General features: G+C 32.3%; 3 protein-coding genes and 1 non-coding gene across 4 annotated transcripts; 1 reads left to right on the forward strand and 3 right to left on the reverse strand.

Moving 5' to 3' along the window:
• Positions 1–660: 660 nt before the first annotated feature.
• LOC123922458 (transcription factor TCP19) lies at positions 661–2221 on the reverse strand. The gene is made up of 3 exons (XM_045975177.1): positions 2194–2221; positions 2038–2100; positions 661–1875 (listed from the first exon to the last, which is right to left on the reverse strand). Exon 3 carries the CDS (start codon positions 1872–1874, stop codon positions 852–854), a length of 1023 nt encoding a protein of 340 aa, XP_045831133.1. The 5' UTR covers position 1875; positions 2038–2100; positions 2194–2221; the 3' UTR covers positions 661–851.
• A 5924-nt stretch (positions 2222–8145) lies between these two features.
• Positions 8146–10474, reverse strand: LOC123897275 (molybdenum cofactor sulfurase). Its single transcript, XM_045947857.1, has one exon. It carries the CDS (start codon positions 10259–10261, stop codon positions 8297–8299), a length of 1965 nt encoding a protein of 654 aa, XP_045803813.1. The 5' UTR covers positions 10262–10474; the 3' UTR covers positions 8146–8296.
• An 8559-nt stretch (positions 10475–19033) lies between these two features.
• LOC123896796 (protein HOTHEAD-like) lies at positions 19034–22183 on the reverse strand. The gene is made up of 5 exons (XM_045947174.1): positions 22039–22183; positions 21069–21713; positions 20043–20440; positions 19372–19922; positions 19034–19165 (listed from the first exon to the last, which is right to left on the reverse strand). Exons 1-5 carry the CDS (start codon positions 22118–22120, stop codon positions 19111–19113), a joined length of 1731 nt encoding a protein of 576 aa, XP_045803130.1. The 5' UTR covers positions 22121–22183; the 3' UTR covers positions 19034–19110.
• On the forward strand, positions 21892–21989 carry LOC123903348. The gene has a single exon (XR_006807928.1). It is a non-coding gene; the product is annotated as a U6 spliceosomal RNA (small nuclear RNA).
• Positions 22184–22511: the final 328 nt, after the last annotated feature.

Raw genomic sequence — 22511 nt, forward strand, 5'->3', positions numbered from 1 at the left:
TGCTAGCTATCCTCTCCTCACACCGTTTCACCCTTTCAAGACCTATCGGGTGCTTTCCCAAATTGAAATTCATAATATTAATAATAGTATATGTTTTGTAAATAAATTATAAAAAAAAGTAATAAAGTTAATTTTTTACAAATATTGCACAACGAAAGATACAACGACAATATGTGCACTCTATGAAAAAATGTCTTAGTGGTTAAACTTTTGCTTAGAAATGTAGGATAAGATACAACGAAAGATTGTCCGAAAAAAAATCTAGAAACTACAAGGCGAAATTGATATCATGAATAATGATAATATAGTCTACATGATTAAATTTGATCAAGACAACATGCATATGAAGTTGCAAGACACATAAAAATATCATTGATGTCATAATCGTCACAGAACAAAAGTCACGGTTGAGCGAGAATGACTGGATGAAATTGATCTTTAAAAAATGTTAGAAGAAATTAAGTGAGTTGGCCATCTCAGATGATAAGTTGAATTTCTTAATAAACTTCGCGCGTGATTTTTCGAAGATTTTAGGCGCCCTATCTGGTATAGCGTCTCCCGCCCCCGGGGGCTCACAGAAGTAATTTTATCAAGGATTTAAGATTTGTCAACATTTATATAATTTAGCCAGAATATAATTTTTTTATATTAAATATAATGTTGAGACAATGAGAAAAGATGGATTTTCATTAATAAAAAAAAGTTCAAGATGTGTTCTTTCGCATCAGCCAAAAACCAAAAAGACAAAATTCAGATAGACACAAGCTATCTCTACTTTTCTGATCCAAACAAAAAAATTGTTTAACTTCTAAAGTCTAATCATATATTTTTTTTTCTAGTGACATTGTGGTTCAATTTGAAGGGTTTGAAGTAGGAGGTGATCCTAAATTTGCAGAAGAACAACCCATAAACTGTAGCTCTTTCTTGTCAAATATTTCCAAAGAGAAATCCCTAATCATTTGTGGGGTTCCTGCAGAAGATGATGAAGCAGCAGAACAAGTAGTTGAAGTTGCTGAGTTCAAACAAGGAACCAAAGTAGATGAAGAATTAGCATTAGCAGAAGCATTTGAAGGTTGTTGATTTTGTTGCATCATTTGCATAGCAGAAACATAATCAGAAATGGGTCTATTTTGCACATTGTAAAAAGGTGCTGCAGGAATAGCCCAAAACTGTGGTTGATTCATAGTTGAATTTGGGAACATGAAAAATGGCCCAGTTTGATTAGACACACCATTACTCACCACAGGCCATAAAGGAACCAAACCACCACCACCACCATTTTCACCACCGTTCACGGCAGCGCCACAGTATGGTGTTTGAGCAATTGGTGCTAGTCCTGAACACATTGAAACTTGATCACTAACATCAACAAATTCACTGTTTGATGCTTTCTTCCTTCGTTTCCTCGGAGTATCTTCACCGTCCGGTCTCGCCGCCGATGTAGTAGGAATTTTCAGCGTGCCACCGACTGAAACAGCGATGGCTGGAACAGTTCCAGTGCCGGTGGCTTCAATGATTGCAGGTTCAGATTGTTCAAGCAACCACCGTATTGTTTCTCCGTCAGACTTGTGACCAAGCTCACGTGTCAGCTGAAAGATCCTCGCCGCGCAGGCTGCCGGTATTCTGATTCTCCGACCACGTCCCTCCACCTTCGTGTGACGGTCCTTTGATTGTCTCTTCTCCTTCGGCACTGTCATTGTCATCGGCATCGGAACAACACCCACCGCAAGCGATTCTTGACGGTTATGATTATCAGTTTCCGTCAGTTCTTCTTTCATTACCGCCATCTCCGTCGTCTCTGACGGAGACATATCGGTACTCTGTGTGCCGTTTTCTTCGCTGAAACCAGCGCCGCCGTTAGGATTCACTTCCATCCTGAAAAAAAATAAATCAATAAAACAAAAATTCAAGAAAGACCCATTAAAGTATGATGAAAACCCATATGAGAAACATTGAAAAGATTTCAAATTTACGAAATTCAGAATCCTAAAAGAAAATTTTTAAAAAAAAAAAAAAATCAATTTTTTTGGGGCCTACTGTGTTTTTTTGCAGAGAGGCAGAGTTTCTGATGCGTTGACTGTATTTTGAAGCTTTGAGGCACTGCGAAAGATTAGAAAGACTAATTGAGAATTCAAAGAGGTTTATGTAAATAAAAAATAAATAAAAATACATAAACTGAGAGAAACAACAAACCCTAACAATGGAGAAGAGCCCCACTTATCCGTGTGGAAGAGAGGGTCCCTCTGTTCTCTATTTATTTACAGAGTGAAATAGGATCAACGGCTGGATTTACACTAGATGGACGGTTGGGATGGTGCCACACAGTCAAGTCTAGGTTTTACTACGATTATTACTATTTTCCATTTCAAAATATAAAAAAATCAAGTCCACAGTCAATAGTGGTAGGTGTGTTGCTGGATAATAAGGAATGTTTTTAAGTTTTAAATTTTTACTATAATTCTCTGTCAAAAAAGAAAAATTACTATAATTCCCTGAAAAAATGATACAAATAACCAATATTTTTAAAAAGATAAAATATTTTGTTAATAGACAAATGTTAGTAATTAGTTTGTTTGGAAGAGTAAAAACCTTAATACCATACGTTGATCCCCTCAATCTCGTTCATACAACTTGTTCGATTTTTGGACTTAAATCGTTAAACTATTTGTTAAAAGGTAAAAATTAATAGCTCAGTTCGTTAATTAGAGATCATTTTCCTTTTAAAATAAAATGAAGGAGATTTATATTCGGTTGTTATTTGACGTATGAAACATATAACTATTTCCTTTTTTTAATATAAAAATTAGGTATAATAGCGTGAATGTGAAGAATAGTATCACGAGTAGTTTGATAGGATTATGCAAAAGATAATTTTTTTTCTACAAGAGTTTTAATGTCACGTCATTTTCAAAGTTCAAATTTAAATATGATCAGACGTATTAATTTTAAATAATATATGATCAGACAAAAGTATAAGTATTTTTTAAAATTTGAAAATAGTTGGCTGAAGGAGGAAGACATTGGAGAGGTGGTGGCTGAAGGGTGGTATTAAGAGGAGGAGGTTGAAATTCTACACATACCATCCCATTGTGCAGATAAACTTCAAATTAAGAATCGTTAGATGGACAGTTAGGATGGTGCCACGCAATTAGGTCTAGGTTTTACTACGATTAATACTATTTTCCATTTCAAAATAAAAAAAAAAAAAAAAAAATCAAGTCCATAGTCAATAGTGGTAGGTGTGTTGCTGGATAATACTTCGTCCGGTCACAATTATAAGCACAATTGCACTTTTCAGATTCATTCGATAACTGATGTATTTGGACTATAATACAGTTCAAATACATCGGTTATTCAATGAATCTGAAAAGTGTAGTTTTTCTCATATTTGTGGCCGGGGGGAGTAAGGAATGTTTTTATGTTTTTTAATTTTTACTAATAATTTCCTAAAAAAATGATAACAATAATCAATATTTTTAAAAAGAAATAAAATATATTGTTAATAGACAAATGTTAGTAATTAATTTGTTCAGAGAGTAAAAATCTTAATAGAATATGTTGATCCAATAGCATACGTTGATCCTCCTCAATTTCGTTCATACAACTAGTTCGGTTTAAGACCTAAATCGCTAAGCTAATTGTTAAAAGGCAAAAATTAATAGCACAATTCTAAAATTTGAGATCATTTTCCTTTTAAAATAAAATGAAGGTGATTTATATTCAATCGTTATTAATTTGATGTATGAAACGATGATAATAATAATAATAATAATAATAATATCTTTTTTTATTATAAAAATTAGGTATAATAGCGTGAACGTGAAGAATAGTATTACGAGTAGTATATTGATAAGATTATGCAAAAGATAAATTTTTTTCTATAAAAGTTTTAGCGTGATAACATTATCGGAGTTCTTAAGACAAAAAAAAACACTAATTAAACGATAAGTAACCTATAGTGTTTTGAAACTGAGAAAAAATGAATATGCACAGTTAGTGTAAAATAATTTTACATTGTCAACCAATCACAACCATGTTTTTCGTCACGTCACTCTACTTAACCTCACTTCCTTGATATAACATGAAAGGTTGTAGCATTCTTATTGATTGAGTGTGTAAATCTTTTTTATTCTATCTGCTTATGTCCACTAAACTCTTTGAAATATTATTTTTTTTTTTAACATATAATTCACCTATGAAACTAGATTATATCTTTCAATTATCGTTTTTTTACAAACTCACCAAAAAGATAGTCATTCAATTCTAAAGTATTATTTGATACAAAATAAAAAAATCAAATTATTAATTGTTCTTATTTATGTTATTTTATCACTTTCTTTTATATGTGTCTTTTTCATTTGGTCAAATTTCTCTTTTTATCATATTAATTGCCTGTATTGTAAAACAAAATGGAAAAATGCAAGATCTAACGATTGAAATTGGGTCGCGGCATATTCTTGCGTTTTGGTTCCTCACATATATCACCGCCGAATAAAATATAGTTATTTTAAAAAAATATTTCAACCAAAAAAAAAATAGAAAAATAAAATAAAATTATTCTAACAAAAAAACTAGGCTAGTGGGGAATGGAGAAACCATTCCAATGACCATAGGCTCGTCCCTGGGATTAGGGATGACAAAAATAACCGTACTTATAGATATTTGCAGATAAAATTATCCACGGACACGGAACAGATAGTTTAATGAATATCCGTAGATAAGATAAATGAACAAGATAAATAGATATTTCAATTACCCGATAGTTAATTGATACGGATGCAGATTTAATGGTATTCGTATCCACGGTATCCATACCGGTTAGTAAATAAAAAAATTATATAAATATTCTTAGTTATCAAATATAAAATAGCCTTTTTAATTCTTTAGAATTTTGTGATGAACTTTGTTTTGATTAGAAATAAAATGTATGAAGTTTTTTCTTAAGAGAAATGTATGGGTATTATTAAATTTTGGTGAAAAGAAGGAAAATAAATGTTTTTAAATTGAAAGTGAAATGTATGAATATTATTATGTGTTAATAAATTTTTTTTTGTTTCTTTAGAAATAAGATAAATAAATTTCAAGTAATTAAAATAATTTTTTTTTACAAGAATCAGAAATTCTTTTTTAAAAATTATTATCCATAGATATCTGTAAATATCGGCGAATACTTCAAAATCCGTGGATATCCACACGGATATAGAGCGGATATAAATATCGAATTTATCTAACGGAGCGGACACAAATATCATACTATCCACCCGCACGGATATCTATTTACATCCCCAATAGGGATATTGATGGGAGATTCCCAACATATTTCTTAATTGGAGTTTTTAATTTATTTTTTTTTTACGCAAGTTTTTCTATTATTAAGAATCAAATTTTACATTTCATGAAACACATCTCACTTGCATCTCATACAATATGTCCGGTGTATAACCATATAAAATGCAATGTAGCTTCACATGACCACCTAACAATGTATATGCTATTCATAACTATTCGTTATAAATATCTCGAATTTCTTTTTTAGTTCCTATAAAATATTTTAGCAAGTTTAATTTGATCCTCGAAAACATTTGACGTTTTAGTCCTTGTTTTCAACTAACTTGTTTATTTTTCACATCTTTAAACGAGTTTTTGTATTTATGTTCATAATATTATAAGAATCTCTCGTACAATTTTTTTAACAAAGATTAATGAATTTTTAAGCGCCAAAAACTTAAAAATTCATATTTAATTGACCACTTGTTTTAAAAAATTAATCCTTTTGCAAAAGATATTTCTATAATTTATTAAACATGACTGTGGAAAAAAAATTCCAAATTTCGAATGATACACATTAGTTGATTTAAAAGTAGGTATCAAAAGTTATGACGAAAAATATTTCGGTGACCATAACTTGCTGAATTTTTTTATAGAGATTAAAAACAAAATTTGATATATTTATATGGACTAAAAAAAATATAAAAAATATCTTCAATCAAGCATTTGGTAGTGGTAGTGGTGTAGCAGGAAGGTGATCCTCTGATAAAGGAATCCAATTCAAGGGTTGTCTCTGATGGGCTAACATCGTATGGGACCTCTTACTCGCAACTAAGGCCCTCTTGGTTGTTTCGAGTGTCAAATCGACCTTTGCTTTCTTATGTCTAGTCACATTAACTATTGCAAGACTAATATTGTGATCACCCTATCTCTTATCTCCCGTAAAATAATCTTGATCGAAACATAGTTCACAAGTTAAGGTGTGAACCCTTTATTCACTCTCAAGAAAATATTTCGAATGGAACATTGCATGAGTGAGTGATTAAAATATAAAAAAAAAAAAGATATTTCATTTTATAGAATGATACGATGTGTGTCTTTGATTGATCGATATTGTCATAACCGCTCCAGTGGCCAATTAAAATATGGTATTGGACGGTGGCCAAATTTTTATAAGGTTCAATAGTTAAAGTGCAATCTGACCGCACTCTAAATAGCGAACTGTGTTTCAGTTCACATTCTAAGTAGCGAGTCACAATATTTTCTCAAACTCAACGTCTCCCGAATGAAAAAAATCCTGAAAAAAAGAGTTTACGTTCTATAATGCGAACTCTTTTTTTCATTATATTTTTCATCTATGGGCGCAAACGTTGAGTTTGAGTAAAAAATATTGTCACTCACTACTTAGAGTGCGAACAGTGCTCGCATCCTAAAAAGCGAAGGATTAGATTGATAATTTGAAGGGGCACGTGAGATTTTTTAGGGGCGCGAAAAGTAAATCTCAAACATCAAAACTCGTTCTAAAGTGGACTTTGGGGCTGGCCCAAGTCCATAAGCCTCACACCCACGCCTGTCAGCCTTCTCAATCGTTATACCCAACCATCGAGCATCATCTTAGCCAACATTTTTCCTTGAGGTGAATGTGTCACTCTTATTTGAAATTTCTCGAAAGTGTGATCTGGAGCTTGCATTTTTGGGGACTTAGTATGATGATTTGATATCCTATATGATGATGTCATTGCAACGTTTGTTAGTACTTAGCATTTAGTAGTACTAGTATATAATGCGTTTGTTTGCATTCAACGTGTTTGAATAAAATTGCAAGAATTTAAACAATTTTAAGATATCAATGTCCAAGTCAAAAGAAGATGAACAAAGAATTAAGGGTATCATATCAAAGTCCAGTCAAATCCCTTATTGTATGATTTTGTTAATATTGTATGATTTTGTTAATATTTATCCCTTAAAATTTACGAAATGACGATACCATTCAAACTTGGTTCTTTCTTAAGTTATTATTGTCTATTTTATATTTCTATACCGACATAACAGTTCCTTCATGTTTAAATTCCTACCTCTTGCAATGTGTCCAAGCCAGAAAGGGTTCTGAAATAAGTGTTTTACATGTCTAAGTATGACCCAAATTATTTAAAAAATCGATTTTAAGTTCAATTGAAAACCTTTCAAATTCAAACAAAACATAGTTAAACATGAATTTGGTTGGTTGACGGGTCCATTCAAACGTTGAACAAATATGTGTTTAGTTGCATAATAACCATAGTTTTTCTGGACCGCCAATACAATATAACATTGATCTCATTGTGTTAATGAGCACGTTTTAGGACGAATTATTTGACAGAACTCTCGACTTTAATTCTTTGAGAAAAATAATTTGTGATCAGACTTTACTTACATTGTAACTGAATTTCGAATTACCGGGACCTCGTTCTCTTGAAAACCGGAAGATTAACACACACAAAAACTTGTATGCTTAGGAATAATAATAGTTGTGAACTAGCATATTTATTATTTAGAAGGATAGTTATTATGGCTCTGGACCTATTCCATTTAAAACTTTGTCATGTACCAAAAATAGAGCTTGGTCACACACTATAACCAAACAATATATCAACTACTTGTAGGTTCAAAGTTGCAATGCAATTCTCCCTTTAATATCTCATCAAACACAGTTAACCTTAACTATCATTACAGCACAGTTGCTCAATAATAGTGGTGGAACTTACACTTCTGTGACAAGTAAATATACATTTTAGTCCTTGAATTCGTAAGGATCAAGAGCAATCACCATCTTTAACTTAAGGGACTAATTTGCTATTTCGTGAATTTGAGGACTAAGTTATTCTACTCTCATCAGGAAAATAAAGTTGATTACTTTACTAGGAGAATCAACATAAGATTTTCCTCTTGTTAAAAAACATTAAATTTTCATCCAAGTTCACATATTTTAGTATTGAAAACATTTTCTATAATCCAAAAATAAAGAAAAATAAATCAAATTTACATACAATTAAACTTCAATTGTTTTCTGATTAAGAGCAGTGTACCTCCACCTCTCCTTCTCCACAAAATCTGCATCAAGAAACCTAGCAACAAAAGTCCATAGTTTATACACATCTTCAAAATTAGCCAAGAAGCTTAATGCAGCAGTAACCACTGTCACTCCCAAATTATCTCTATCTTTCTTCTTATTCGCCGTTACTTTCTCGCCTTTCCCTTCTTTACTCTGCAGGACTCTTCCTTTCTCTTCTGAATACTTATCTGCAAACCAAATATGATGCAGAAATCCATAGCTGAGAGATATATTATTTCTATCAGCAAGTTTCTGTACTAAAACAGGTTCAACTTTTTCACCTTTCCAATCATAAACATTGAAAGCCAAAGCAGGTCCTCTATCAAATCTTATCTTAGGACCATAGATCTTTACTAAGGGAGCCCCTTCATCATTAGGATGCTTCAACTTCAGCAAGGAGTTCACTAACCAATTTATAAGGTACCTTCCTCTGTTGGTTACCTTTGTAAGTCCTAAAGAGTCCACTTGATCCAAACACCTGCATTCAATGTCAAAGCTTCCATTTTTACTATCTTCCACATTCTTAATTTGGTTTTTCTCAACTACCCTTTTTTCATCCACAGTTCCACAACCTTCAGGAGCTTTTAGTTCCTCAGATTGAACTCCTTTAACTTTAACAAATTGTGGAGTTTGCATCCTTCCAGAGAAAGAACTCATAGAAGATAATTCTTGTTCTTGTAAGATAGATGGTGATTTTTGATTAACTTCTACTTGATTGTTACTAGAAGAATCTTCTGATAGATTAAATAGACTACTTTCTGGTACAAGATTCACAATTCCAGCACAAGTGGATGGTTCAAGAAGTGAAATAGAAGATTTCTTGACGAAAAGGCAACCAAAACCAGATGGATTTTCTCCAAAAACTTTGTAGAAAGAACAAATAAGAAAATCTGGTTGAAATAGAGAGAGACCAAAACTGTCCATGTCTTTTGGTCCTAATGCACAAGCATCAATCAAAACATGCCATCCATTTTCTTGTGCTGTTCTCATCCATAGATAAGGATATCTTGCTCCTGTTACTCTTGAATGAAGAGGGAACACAAAAAGACCACTTTTTGTCTTTTTGTTCTTCTTCTTATTATTATCACTAACAATCATCTTCTTCAATTTTGTTGATTGAATTCTAAGTCTTGGCCATGAGAATTCTGCTGAAATGGATTTCGCTCCTCTTTTTTCTGAAGAACTAATCATTGCTTCCACTGCTTCACTCTCATAATCATAAACTGTCAAAAGTTTCTTACAAGATTGAAATGGATATGAATCTGCAACAAGTTTGAAAGCTGATGTTCTATTTGCTGTGAAAACCATGAAATAATCATTTTCAGAAATGTTAAGAAATTTCATTATCCTTCTCCTCATTGCAGACTCAAATTCTGACTCTTTCCCTCCATGTAGCAATAAAGTCTTCAAATTTCCAGTTTTGTAGGAAATACTGAAAAATGGTATATCAGAATATTGTTGTGGAGATTGAAATGGTGTTGAAGTTGAAGGAGAAGAAGAAAGTTGAGTTTTTGAAGCATCATGTTGTTGACGTTGATAATAGGAAAAAAGACCAATACCAATATAATCAAGACAAGATTGGTTTAAGAAAGAAAGATGATAATATTCTTTGGCTCTTAAACTGTCAATTTTCTCAGTCTCAGAGAATTGAGGATAAACTTTCATGAATTCAGTGAATGATTCATGAAGTGATGGAAGACATTCATGGTTAGTGAATTTGGTGTTTGGAAATATTGAGGATGATGTTGTTGTTGCAAAGGTTTGGCGACACTGTGAAGAACTGTTTCTGGGTTTGGTTGTATTGTTGAGAGATTGTTGTGATGAGTTGATGAACAATAAGGTTGGACAACAACCTTGTGGACATACTTTAGTGACCTCTTTTTTGTTAAGTGATGAATGCATTTTCTGTTTTGTTGTTTTGTTTTGTTTAGACTCAAAGACAATTCTGTTTTTATATATCAGTTTGACTGTTTTTCTGTTGTTGGATTTATTGATACTTTCTGTTTGAGAAACTTACACACAGAATATTACAACATATCCCTGTTTCAGTTGGTTTATATATTTACAAATGGCTTAAAAAACAATATCTTTGAGGCAAATTCTATGATACAAAAGTGATATATATTTTTTGTTTTGGTTTTCATCACCAGTATTCAGTCATAAGCCATTGGATCGTCTATGGTTCAGGGGTCAGTTCTGACATTAAGTGGTTTCAGCCCCCTCCCAATCGCAGTTGCGGGGATCAAACTGTTGTCCTCCCTACCAAGTTCAGCATCAATCGTCACTAGACCAACTAACGATTATGTTTAAGTCTTTAATTATATATTATTAGAATAATGTGTCTGGATGTGAGTGGCTGGTAGTGAAGCTTAATGAACACGTTGACAAGGTCAGGTCAGGCAACACAATTTGGAATGTGTCTTTCATGGGGATGGACTGTGTCCCACAGGCCAATCCAACTGGGTGTGAATTGGGTTATAATCATTTCGCTACACGTTATAGAAAAGAAAAAGGAGAACAAAAACATTTATTGTTACACCTAATTACATTTATTCAGTGTCCCGGTTTCTGAATATGATATGCTACTAGGATTTGGAATAATGTTTATGTAAAAAACCATACTCTTAAGTTTAGTTTTTCAGGAATGGTACGTAAAAACATATGTTGACCGCATAAGCCAGAATTCTCCCTTTGGCATGACTGATTCATTGCTTATTTGATTCTTCAAAAAAGGCACAGATAATGACAAGATATTGTACTAGTACAATAGTAGTAATATTTATAGAAAATAAAAGATGTTGTACATAATATCGTTTCTATTGAAAAAAATTAGGTAAGCTAAGTATGTGTTTGGAATCACGGTGAAGACGGAGTCAGACATGCATTTGTTTTTTTAGTTCTTATTCCTAGTTTCCTGTTTTCAGGGCAAATGAGATACTAGACACGACATGCGGTGGCGGTAAAATTATTAAGCAGGATATTTGTGGTGTTCAAAGTTCGAACCGAAAATCTTTTATTTATATGTTATTTTTTTGTAGTATTTACCATTCCGCCTAAGGAAAAAACATATTAATTTGTCTGTGTGTGGAGAATTATAAGTTTGAAAAGGTGGAGCCAAATGGTGGAAAGCAATAGTAAGTGGAGGACAGAATGGTCGCTATTAAAGCCGGCATTATCGATGAGCTACAAAAGAAAAGCTTCTTTAGAATTCTTCTAAGTACTTACGGACAATCTTGCTTAATGTTTAAGGGTTGAAAAACACAAGTCCAAAAATAAATAAATAAATAAATAATAAAAGGTTCCATGATTATAGTTCGTGTATCATTACTTAAATCAATGACTTTTTCAAATTGAGTGAACTTACCTGCCCATTATATTAGTACTAAATTGCATGAAACATTGAATTAATGAATTATATGATTTTGTTCAGTGCTTATTTGTAAGTACTATGTTATTAATGAGTGAAAAGAGTGGGCTCAACAGCCAATATAATGTGATGTGAGGCATGCATATGATGAGAAAAGCCTCTTCTTCAAAAAAGAACAAAGTGAATTTGACTGATATATTAAAGTGAAATGCAATTAACGAAAAAGAAAAAGCAAAACTGCAGGATATAATGTAAAGGAAGAAAGTTTGAAGTGTTGTGAGAGGAATAGAGGGAAAAAGAACATGCAACTATGCAAGATTGGTTGCGTAATCAGAGGTTGCCTTGCCTTTTAGTCTAGTCTACTTACTTCTCTTTGGTACCTACCAAATTATAAATCACTTTGAGAAAACAATTTATACTAAATTATAAGTCGCTTTACATTACCAATAAAACATTTAATGTTATTTTTTTATGGAAAAAGTTATATGTTACGACAAAAGCAAAAACGCGAAAATCCACGAAGTACAATTACAAAAGTACAGTTACCATTATGTCCTCATAAACAGTTATTTAACTTATTTGTGATACCATCCCTCCGTGTATGGTAAGCTGGTTCCTCTTGTCGTCGAATTTCGTCGAAAACCTATTCGTCCCATATAGCAAAGCACTTTTTTTATTATACCCTTAACTACATTTTATGCTCTCTTCTTTTAATTCTCCAATTTGTTTTTTCATACCATAAATGAAGAGCAATTTTGTAAATCAACTTATAATTTATCTTTTTCATACAACATTAATTACATATCTTAATATGCTAAGAGTGCCAAAGTGACTTATATTGTGGTATAGAGGAGTATAATATAAGAGAGGAGTAGTATCATTAAATGACTAATTGCCCATGATAACTGTAACAGCTCAGGGCCCATCTTAGACGGTCCCGACACTATCACCTCACGATCTTCTCCACCCTCTTTCTAGTGGAGTTTCTTTTTGTCTTCCGTGTGAATCGAACTATGTACCTTGGGATAAAGTAAATTTGGAAATAGACAAATACCCCCGAAATTGTAAAACGTCAATCAAATTACCCCTACTCCGTTTATTCCATCTATTTTGATGACATGACCGTTACATGCATACGTGACACTTGCCAACGTGACGCCATGTCACATGGGGGGTAATTGATCAGGATACACGCCATAGGGGGATAATTGATTTAAATTTGCAAAACCAGAAGACTAATTGACTGAAATTTAATTTGCATAAAATGTAAGAGATGGAGAGAGGGGGAGAGAGGGAGAGAGAGAGACTTAGAGAGAGGGGGATATAGATAGGGGAAAAGGGAGGGAGTGGGAGAGAGTTAGAAAGAGAACAGTTGAAAAGAGAGGCAGAAAGAAAATCAGGGAGGGGAAAAGAGAGGGAGAGAGTTAGAGAGACGGAAATAGAGGAAAAACACAGGCAACAATAACAATAGCACCAACAATAGAGAGAGAGGAAGAGATAAAGATAGAGGGATAGAGGGGGATAGAGACGAAAAGAGAAGGAAAAATTCTTAGGAAGTTACTTTTTTGCATCCCCCCTCCCTCCCCAACACTCTTATCTCTTTGGAAATTACTTTTTTGCCCTTGTAAAAACAGTTCGTAAGTATTTTCCGAATTTTTCCTGGTTTAAATACTATTTTTAACGACAAAAAATATGTTTCGAACTGTTTCTGCAAGAGTAAAAAGGTAATTTTTGGGGGGATAGAAGAGTATTCGGAGAGAGGGGGGTGGGGGGATCCTTGTTGGGTTGCATAACCGGTTGGACCTTGTTAGGGCCTAAAACAAACCATGCTAGATCTAGCCCAAAACAAATTCCATACAATGAGGACAGATTTGTTTCATTTGTTCTTAAATATCTTTAATTTTTATGAATATTTTTGAAATGTGTATAACTTATAAAATATAAAAATCAAGAGGGATCTGTCAACAAAAAATAAAATAAGGAAGAGAAACATATAGTAAACGAGTTAGGATCAAATGACACAAACTAGTTTGACACCAAATGTTACACCTGTCAAACTAGATAAACATATACAATGTCACAATATATGTATTTTGAAGTTTAAATAGTACAACTCTATTTTTTTTTACCATGTTATATGTATAAAAATTTTACCATTGTTTACATTAACTAATTCTACACCGAAAAGTTTATGGAATACACAAGGTGCGTCCCTTCATAACTAAATTTTTTTCCATATGCAAAAGTATGAACTCGTGACTGCTTAAGAGTCTCACTTGCATGAATACAATATTGTACACATCTTCTTCTTTTTTTGTTTGGGAAAATGACAAAGTCCCCAAAAGAAAAGAAAACTAAATTGTTACACGAATATTCTTAAGCATGCAAGCTTCGAATATATCGTTGAAAAGCAAACACTGAAGTTCAATGGGAGGAGTCTCCAGGATGAGTATGGGAAGAATCATGGGAGTAACTAAAATTGGTCGGTCAATCAAAACTCCTATTTTTCTCACAGAAAGAATGAGATAAATAGACTTGCCAAAAGTTGTCTAATGCGGCGTATCAAAATAGGAGTACTTCCATTAAGATTAATTCTTTTTATCACCCTATCAATCAACTCTAGTCTTAAACAGCAAAAAATGTTCCAAATTAAAATAAAATAATACTACTAATTAACTGGATATATATTTTGCTTTAATTGCAGGTACCTTTCTTTGTAAAGTTGATACAGGCTTTTGGATGATTGGAATTGACACAACGAGACAATGTTTAAGCTAAACACTCAAAGAGCAGCTCCCCTTTGGCAAGTTGATTGATTATTATATATGATATTTGATTTTGTTATATAGTTTGATCATATAAAATAAACCACAGCAACCATCATTATATATACTACCTGCCAAAGGAGATATGCCCTTTGAATGATTTGCTTACTATAGCTAGCTTGTTCCCTAAAATATGTTTTTGTTTGATTTTATTTGCTCACTCCAAAACTTTATATATATATAGGCACCGTAGCACAAAAATGGTATAAACTAGAGGGTTATGCTTCAAATATACTTATGTTAAAGGAATTGAAGGGACTATTTAAGAATAAATTAAATTTGAGCTAGTGATGATTCTCTCTCATTCAGGTTTTGATCATTCTTTTGAAAAAGATTTGTCCACTACTCAATTCATATTCTTTCAAGATTTAAAGTTTTCAATAGAAACAGCAGCAGGAATCAAAGAAATGCTCCATTACATGAAATGTTGAGTGACCACTGCCAACGTCAAATACTCTGTCAACACCATTGCCTCATGTAATCGTTATTTCGTAAATCAGGTATTTTTCCTTTGATTTTTTTCCTTTCGTAAATCAGGTATACTTTGAGTACACTTGTAGAGACTAATCTTTCGAGTCTTGAAAAAAAACCTAAAATCAACCAAAAACATGCTCAAATTAATGTTTGTCACGGAATAGTCTATTTAATAAAAAGATTATACTTGAAATATAAATAAATATTGAATATGTGTGTTAGGCCCGGTTTTGAGCCAGGACAACCAGGTCTCCAATCCAGAGCCTCAAACTTTTAAGGTCCTCTATTTTTTTTTTGAGACCCATCATTAAAGATATTGATCATATATTATTTTAAGGGCCTTTATTTTTTTTTAGGCCCATCATTAAAAATATTTATCATATATTATTTAGGAGACAATTAAACATGATAGAGTCACTGATTTGGTGGTGCGCGGCTGTGCACACTTGTCCAGAAATTAAAAATCCAGGGGTTGTGAGCTTGACTCCCCCTTGGGACAGTTTTATTTTCTTTTTTTTATTTAAGATTTTTATAATGAATTTATCCAACTATTGTTTATTCTATAAAAACAATCTTTGCATAAAAAAAATAAAATAAAAATTTATAACTCTGACAAAAAAAAAACTTTATAACTTATAAATAACTTGACTATTTTATTTTTTTTTTAAAAAAATTATATTTTATCATTTCTTTGAAAATAAAGAATTAATTTCTACTCTATAAAAAAAGAATTAATTTCTAAATTTAAGTTGTAACTTTTATTAAAAAACACTATCAATATTTAATCATATTAACTTGAAGGTGTATTTTGTTAAATTACCGCAGAAGGTGTATTTTATTATTAATAATTATAATATGCCCATTTTTTATATTAGTGGTGTTATTTACATTTTAAAAAAAGATTACTCTTCGTCAAAAAAAAAAATTACTCTTTGTTATTAATGTTTATTTTGATGTTGTTGATACTATTTAGTATCTAGTACTTATAATTTAAATAGATTATGTTCTTTTTTTAAAAAAATAAATTGTATTTTTATCAAGCGTTTGTTTTTATTATTTGTCCCGGATCTCCAAAATCTCGACATTGGCCCTTGTGTGTGTGTGTTTTTGTTCAAAAATGTAAAAACTATCTTTAAAAGCCTTTGATGAGATTCATAGGATCCATAATTTTTTGTATACAATGTAGATCAAGCAAGTGACTAAGAGATTTGAGTAGTAGTACATATGAGATTCTTTTTGGGGGGATTTTGTGGAGTATTATAATTGACTTGAGTCACTCTCTTGTCTCTACTAAGGATTTGAAATTATGTCACAAACACCTTAAAACTTATTAAGAGTTTGATATTCTTTATAATCTTGATGATGAAATCTTATTTCTACTCCTCTTTTTTTTAAAAAAAAAAATGATGAAATCTTATTTGAAAAATGTATTTAATGTCTTTTTTTTATATTTTATATTTTATAATGTGCTTTACTTTTTTTTTTCTTTCTTGAATTGATATGTTATTTGAAAGCATTTGCAGAGCCGTGTAAAGAACTTTTGGGGCCTAAGTGGAAGTTTTAAAATAAATTGATATTATATAAATTATTAATTTTTTATATTAATCTTTTAGTTTTTTCATGAAATTTTGTCACTATGTCCATTTCAATGACTAATTTCTTTTGTGGACTCCAAAGCTAATGCAAACCCACTCCCCTAGCAATTTTTTAAATAAGTGACAAGACCTCTTAAATGATTTATAGATATATCTATATACCTATATTTTTACTGTAGAATCTTACTAAAAGAAAATTAACAACAAACAAAACATTATCACAAATATTTTTAATAAAAATTCCAAATTTTGAAGGTGTGGCTGATTGGAACGTAAGTCTGACATTGCTAATAAAGAAGAAAAAAAAGGTTAAGAAAGTTATATTGGAGAAGTCTCACATTTCTTAGAGAAGTGAAGTAAGGGAGAGCTCAAGGCTATATATAAAGACTTCAAGTTCCTTGTTTCAACGCACCGGTCAATAACACTTTAAATTTATATCAGTCTTTTGTTTTTCTTTTGTACTCTTTTGTTAGATTGTTGTGAGGTGTAGTTAAATATTTGTTTTGGAGAGTGTGGGTATACCGGAGGCCGTGGGAAGGTTGATGGTAGTCTATGTGTTGTAACATTTTCACATAGTATTTTGACAAAAGTGAAATTTCCACATTATATTATGGTGGTGTGATTGTGTTCTTTTATTTTCTCTATACCTATTTTTTCCCAACAGAAGCTTTTAAATTGCTAAAAATGTGACTTCACTTTTTTTATCAAGGACTTCACTTTCCATATATATTTGCCAAATCCTTCCCAAGTAGTATGTAGATTGTGCACCAATTAATTATTGATTAATCTTCCTTTAATTATTTATTTTTTTGGGCCAAATCTTCCTTTAATTTTTATTTTTATGTAATACTCCCTCCGGTCCTTATTATAAGAGAAATTTTCCTTGTTAGATTCATCGTAAAACTAATGTATCTGGACAATATTATAGTCTTGATATATACATTAGTTTTACAATTAATTTAAAAAGTCAAATTTCTCCTATAATAATGACAGGAGGAGTAATATACCAGGCAATGCATAATCCACGGCCCTGAGCATTTGGTTATTAGGAATAAGGGTATCTGGGCACTGATGCAAACACATGCCCTCCATAATAATCATTCAGAAAGTATCCATCAAGCACTATCATCATCATTTCTTGAAGTACGTACTGTCTTTGATTCCTAACCTCATTATCTTTAATTCCTTCTTGAACTTCTGCTAAACCATCAAGGCACATGTCCAACCTCATAATTTCATGATAAAAGTTTATCCACATAATCAATGGTAACACCCCCTACTGCAAATTAGTTTGAAAATTCAACTTATAGATGTTGTTGAAATTAGATCTTAACATTTCATCACATCACATCACAATAATCTTAAAAATAATCAAACTTAAAAAGGATAGTAAACCTAATTTCACATAGCATAGGTTAATAGTGCAAACATAGTGTAACATAAATATCAAAATACATACCATATATATTTTTTATATATCTTATTTTTTTTCTTCTACAGCTTACCTACATTTAAAAAAATACAACAAAAATCAAATAACACTGTAATGGACATATAAATAACATATCATTAGAAGTCCTGAAGTGTAGCCCAGTGATATGGTTGGATACGTCGAAGGCGTACAAAACAGGATGTCCGAAGTTCGGGTCCCTGCTTCTCAACAAATTAACCACTAACATTTGTCCGGAAAAGAAAACATAGCATATAGAAGATGATTACATATTAAGCTAAAGCAACAACAGGGCAACTCTCCTTTGGCAAGATACACCATGGAATGATAATTTCCTGCCAAGAAAGAGAAGCCCTATTGCTGATTTGCTTATTCTTCACCACATGTTGTGGTAGCTAGCTAGCTCATGCTGCTACACAACACATTCTTTGAGCATTTTCATTTATAACAAATTCCCCTTAAGCACATTACATGGAATAAACCCATAATCAATAGGATATGCTTTGAGACGGTTATGCTGTGAATATTCTTTAAGGGTTTTGAGGGTCATTCCATGAATAGATAATATATAATTTATACCTTCTCTGTACCTTAGTCTTGAAAATGCTCTTTCAAAGCAATAAATTCTCCCTTTCTCAATCTTCTTCACATGCTTTAGATAGAAATGGGGACAAGTTTGCAAAAGCTAGATGCTTCTTCCATTTTATGAAGGTGCATAGCATATCCTTATTCTGTCTCTTTAAAAATATTTTATATGTTTGATTTTTAGGCCTAAAAATATTACTATTGTGACTCCATTTTACAAGTGTGACTATCAGATGTTATCATTTTTAAGTTAAGATATTATGCTATTAGAGTGTAAAGAATCTCTCTTGAGATTCTTTTTTTTATATAAAATTGCAATGATATTGTCAAAAACAAATGAAAAGAAATACATTTTATTACTATAATAACCAGAGACAGCAATATGCAGAAGAAAATGTCTGGTAATCACTCAACTATTACACACAACAACTATGGAAAAATATGAATTCAATTGATCACTTCACTTCCTCCTGAGAGAGTCTTTTCTTTATAATCTTTTGTCCCATGTACCTGTATCGAATTAATGAAAGACTAATAAGTCCTAAATTATTGTCGTTATCAAATTACAATGTCTATATTAATTGTTAGACATCAATGTTTTTGTTGTTGGTGTGCAGTGCATGTAAGCATTGTAAATTCTAGGATACGAAATTCGATTACTGGTCATAAAAAAAGTAAATTGATTATTTCAAAAAAAAAAAAAAAAGAATGCGTACCTTCCAAGCATCATTACAGTAGCTTGAGGGTTAGTCCCTGGTGAGCGATAAAAAGTCGATCCATCAATTACTCTAAGAGCTTCGACACCAATGACTTTATAATTATGATCAACAACTTTACCATATTGGCAACCTCCATGATAATGCCAAATTGTTAAGACAGTGTCAATGCAATATTGTTCCAAAGAAAATGAAGCATTGCGATGTTTTGGCCTAAAATTCACTGGCACGTATAACATCCAATCTATTAGAGCTTGTACAGACATGTTGGGATACCGGAATCTTGAGAATGCTTTTGAGTTTATCACATTTATGATGGTTTTCATGCCTTCCACACACATTCTCAAGTCTTCTGGATCTTTGAAATAGTTAAATGTAACTGATGGATTATCATTGGGATTAGTTGTTAGGAGTTCTAAGTGACCTGTTGATCTTGGTCCTCTTATCTTTTCTAGTATGACTCCTCCTTTGAGAGTTGAATTGTCTAATGATCGAATTATGTTTGCAAAACTTTTCATGGTTTCTGGTGCGAACTTGTGCGGTAGGCCACTCTTCAAACAAGAAAATTTAAGATTAAGTTTCATTTCATGATAAATAATAATACTTCTAACTTATGATGTTGAGAGTGAGTGCAAAACACATAGTGAAAAATGAGAATATGGAATGCTAACCTGGTTTGACACCAATTCAAAAATCCCTCTAAGCCTGTCAAACCAAGAAAGACCAAGGTTTAATCCACTAACTGCTTCAATGAAGCTGCCATTCTTAGTGATTCCAACTGTTTGAACGAGAGAAAGTTCAACAGGTAAAGGAGAAGGAACAAATAGAATATTCATTGGATTATCTGCCATTCCTTGACCAACCAAAGGCTGATCCAAAACTACTTTGATTCCATGTGCCTTAAGATGTTTAGCTGGACCAATACCACTCAGCATCAGTAACTGTGGACTTCCAATTGCACCAGCTGATACTATTATTTCATTCTTCACATTGGAGCTTATGTATGCTCTATGTATGATTCCCAATGCATCTTTGAATATCACTCCATAAGCTTGTGGCCTATTTTTTTCTGTCAAAAGAATGTATATCAAAAACATTATATGATCAAGTAACGGTGCCTAAAATTCATTTCATTTGATGAATGTGTATTGGACTTTGTTTTGATGAACTGGGATGGGTTACATCGCCGTTTGGCTTACAAAATTGGCTTGCAATGTGGGACACCTGGAGCATGACGTGATAGTGTGACATGAAAGCATGTGGCTCAATGGATTTTTTTTTTTTTTTTGAAACAGTGGCTCAATGGACCTTAGATGGACTATGATATCATCTTAGAATTTGGGCTAGACCTAACTCAATCCTTACAAAATTCAGCTTATAAATTAAGAAGTAAAGCCCTCACTTATAAATACATGTTCATGCCTCATCTCATTCGATGTGTAACAACCTATTAAACGGTTAACTAAAGCTGAAAAACTGGATGCTAAAAAGAGTAGTTTCTCTAATCCTTGTTCTCTACGGATCCTTATTTTCTATCTCTCTCTCTCTCGATTCTCATAGATCATAAAGCTACAATTAACAGAAATTCTCCAGTTTAATTGCTATTTGAATTTAGTTGCATTGGCCGTAGAATCAAATATGGACTGTGACTGACCCCTAGATCTGTCGATCGACTTAAATTATTCTTACATACATACCTGCGTTATACTTAAACAGTATCTTCTGCACTGTGGCATGCAAATAAACAGAAATTCTTGTTGGATAAGCATACTCTAACAAATCAGCTGCAGTGTGTCTATGACCCTCCTTATCAAAAATTGACCCTCCAACCTTAGTCCCATATAAATGATCAAAAGTAAAACCATTGTAAGGCAAAACCCCTGCTTCAAGTAAACCATCCCTCACTGCTGATTGCCATTGCATTATTGGAGGCTCAAAAGCAACTTTATTTTCAACCCATTCATATGCACTCTCAGCCAAAGTTTCATTCCAACCAGTTTCACTTATGTACCTATTGCTAGCCCTTGAGTAGAATCCAGCATTCAAGACAGAACCACCGCCTAAGACGCGAGCACGAGCATTGAGGACACCGTCGGTTGATATGAATTGTTGGGAAAATGATGAAAGGCTTGTGTTAACAAGAGCATGAACAAACTTATTTATCTTGATTTGTTCTGGATTTGTATATGGTGAACCTCCTCTTTCAAGGACTAAAACTTCTCCACCATGTGAAAGTGTTGCTGCTAGTGGACAACCACATGATCCTCCACCTATTACTATATAGTCATATCTTAAGATTGGAGGAGCAAATGTTGCTTCTTTGATAAATGTGTACATTGGAGCTACATTGACACACAAGAAATTAAAGATCAAATTAAATGACTCATAAAATTAAGAGAGATCCAAAGAGACACTATCTACCTAACTTGTTCTTGTTCCTCTCATTTTACTATTCTCAAATTTTATCATATGTCCTCAAAGTTGATTTTAAAATCAACTTTGATAATAATAAAGTGAGTTGTTCTTTGAGGACATCTGATAAAATTGGAACGATACAAAGAAGATTAGCACAACCCTACGCAAGGATGATATGGACAAATTGAGTTACTAAAATATTTGAAAATGAAAATTAGTACTTTCACAAAGCATAACCAATCACTATTATACCTTTATAAGAATAAGATAAACCATTAAAGAACAAGCTTCCAGCAAGAAATGCCCATATATATTGTGCCAAGAACCAACCCATTTGTATCTTTCTTCACTTGTTAGAAGTTTGAACAATTTGCAAGGTCTTTCTAAGATAATTAAAACTACCCTTTTTAAGAAAATTAAAGACACAGATCAATGTTCTTGCACAAAAATTAGTTTGTTCAACAACATTAAAGTTGCATCAAACACCATGCAAAGATTCAATGTTCTTGAAATTGAAAATGAGGAAATGCATAGTGTGTGACAGTGGCATAAATATATGTGCATATCATTACATTGGAAATACATGTGTTTACAACGGATGACATAAATATAGTTGCTTTATCTATCACATTCATAATAAATTTGATGTTATAACCTCTCAATATTGGAAAAATACAACTTACAGGTTGAGTTATTTGTTACTATTCCTCAAGGCATAGCTTAAA

Source organism: Trifolium pratense, linkage group LG1 (assembly GCF_020283565.1).
Source record: "Trifolium pratense cultivar HEN17-A07 linkage group LG1, ARS_RC_1.1, whole genome shotgun sequence".
Taxonomy (NCBI): Eukaryota; Viridiplantae; Streptophyta; class Magnoliopsida; order Fabales; family Fabaceae; genus Trifolium; species Trifolium pratense.

Bases quoted from the DNA above. Each gene is read 5' to 3' on its own strand.
- LOC123922458 (XM_045975177.1), bottom strand. From the start codon at position 1,874: ATGGAAGTGAATCCTAACGGCGGCGCTGGTTTCAGCGAAGAAAACGGC.
- LOC123896796 (XM_045947174.1), bottom strand. From the start codon at position 22,120: ATGGGTTGGTTCTTGGCACAATATATATGGGCATTTCTTGCTGGAAGC. The intron at 20,441-21,068 runs GTATGTATGTAA...TTCTTTTGACAG, and splicing joins ACTGTTTAAGTATAACGCAG to AAAAAAATAGGCCACAAGCT. The intron at 19,166-19,371 runs GTACGCATTCTT...AATTCGATACAG, and splicing joins ACTGTAATGATGCTTGGAAG to GTACATGGGACAAAAGATTA.
- LOC123897275 (XM_045947857.1), bottom strand. From the start codon at position 10,261: ATGCATTCATCACTTAACAAAAAAGAGGTCACTAAAGTATGTCCACAA.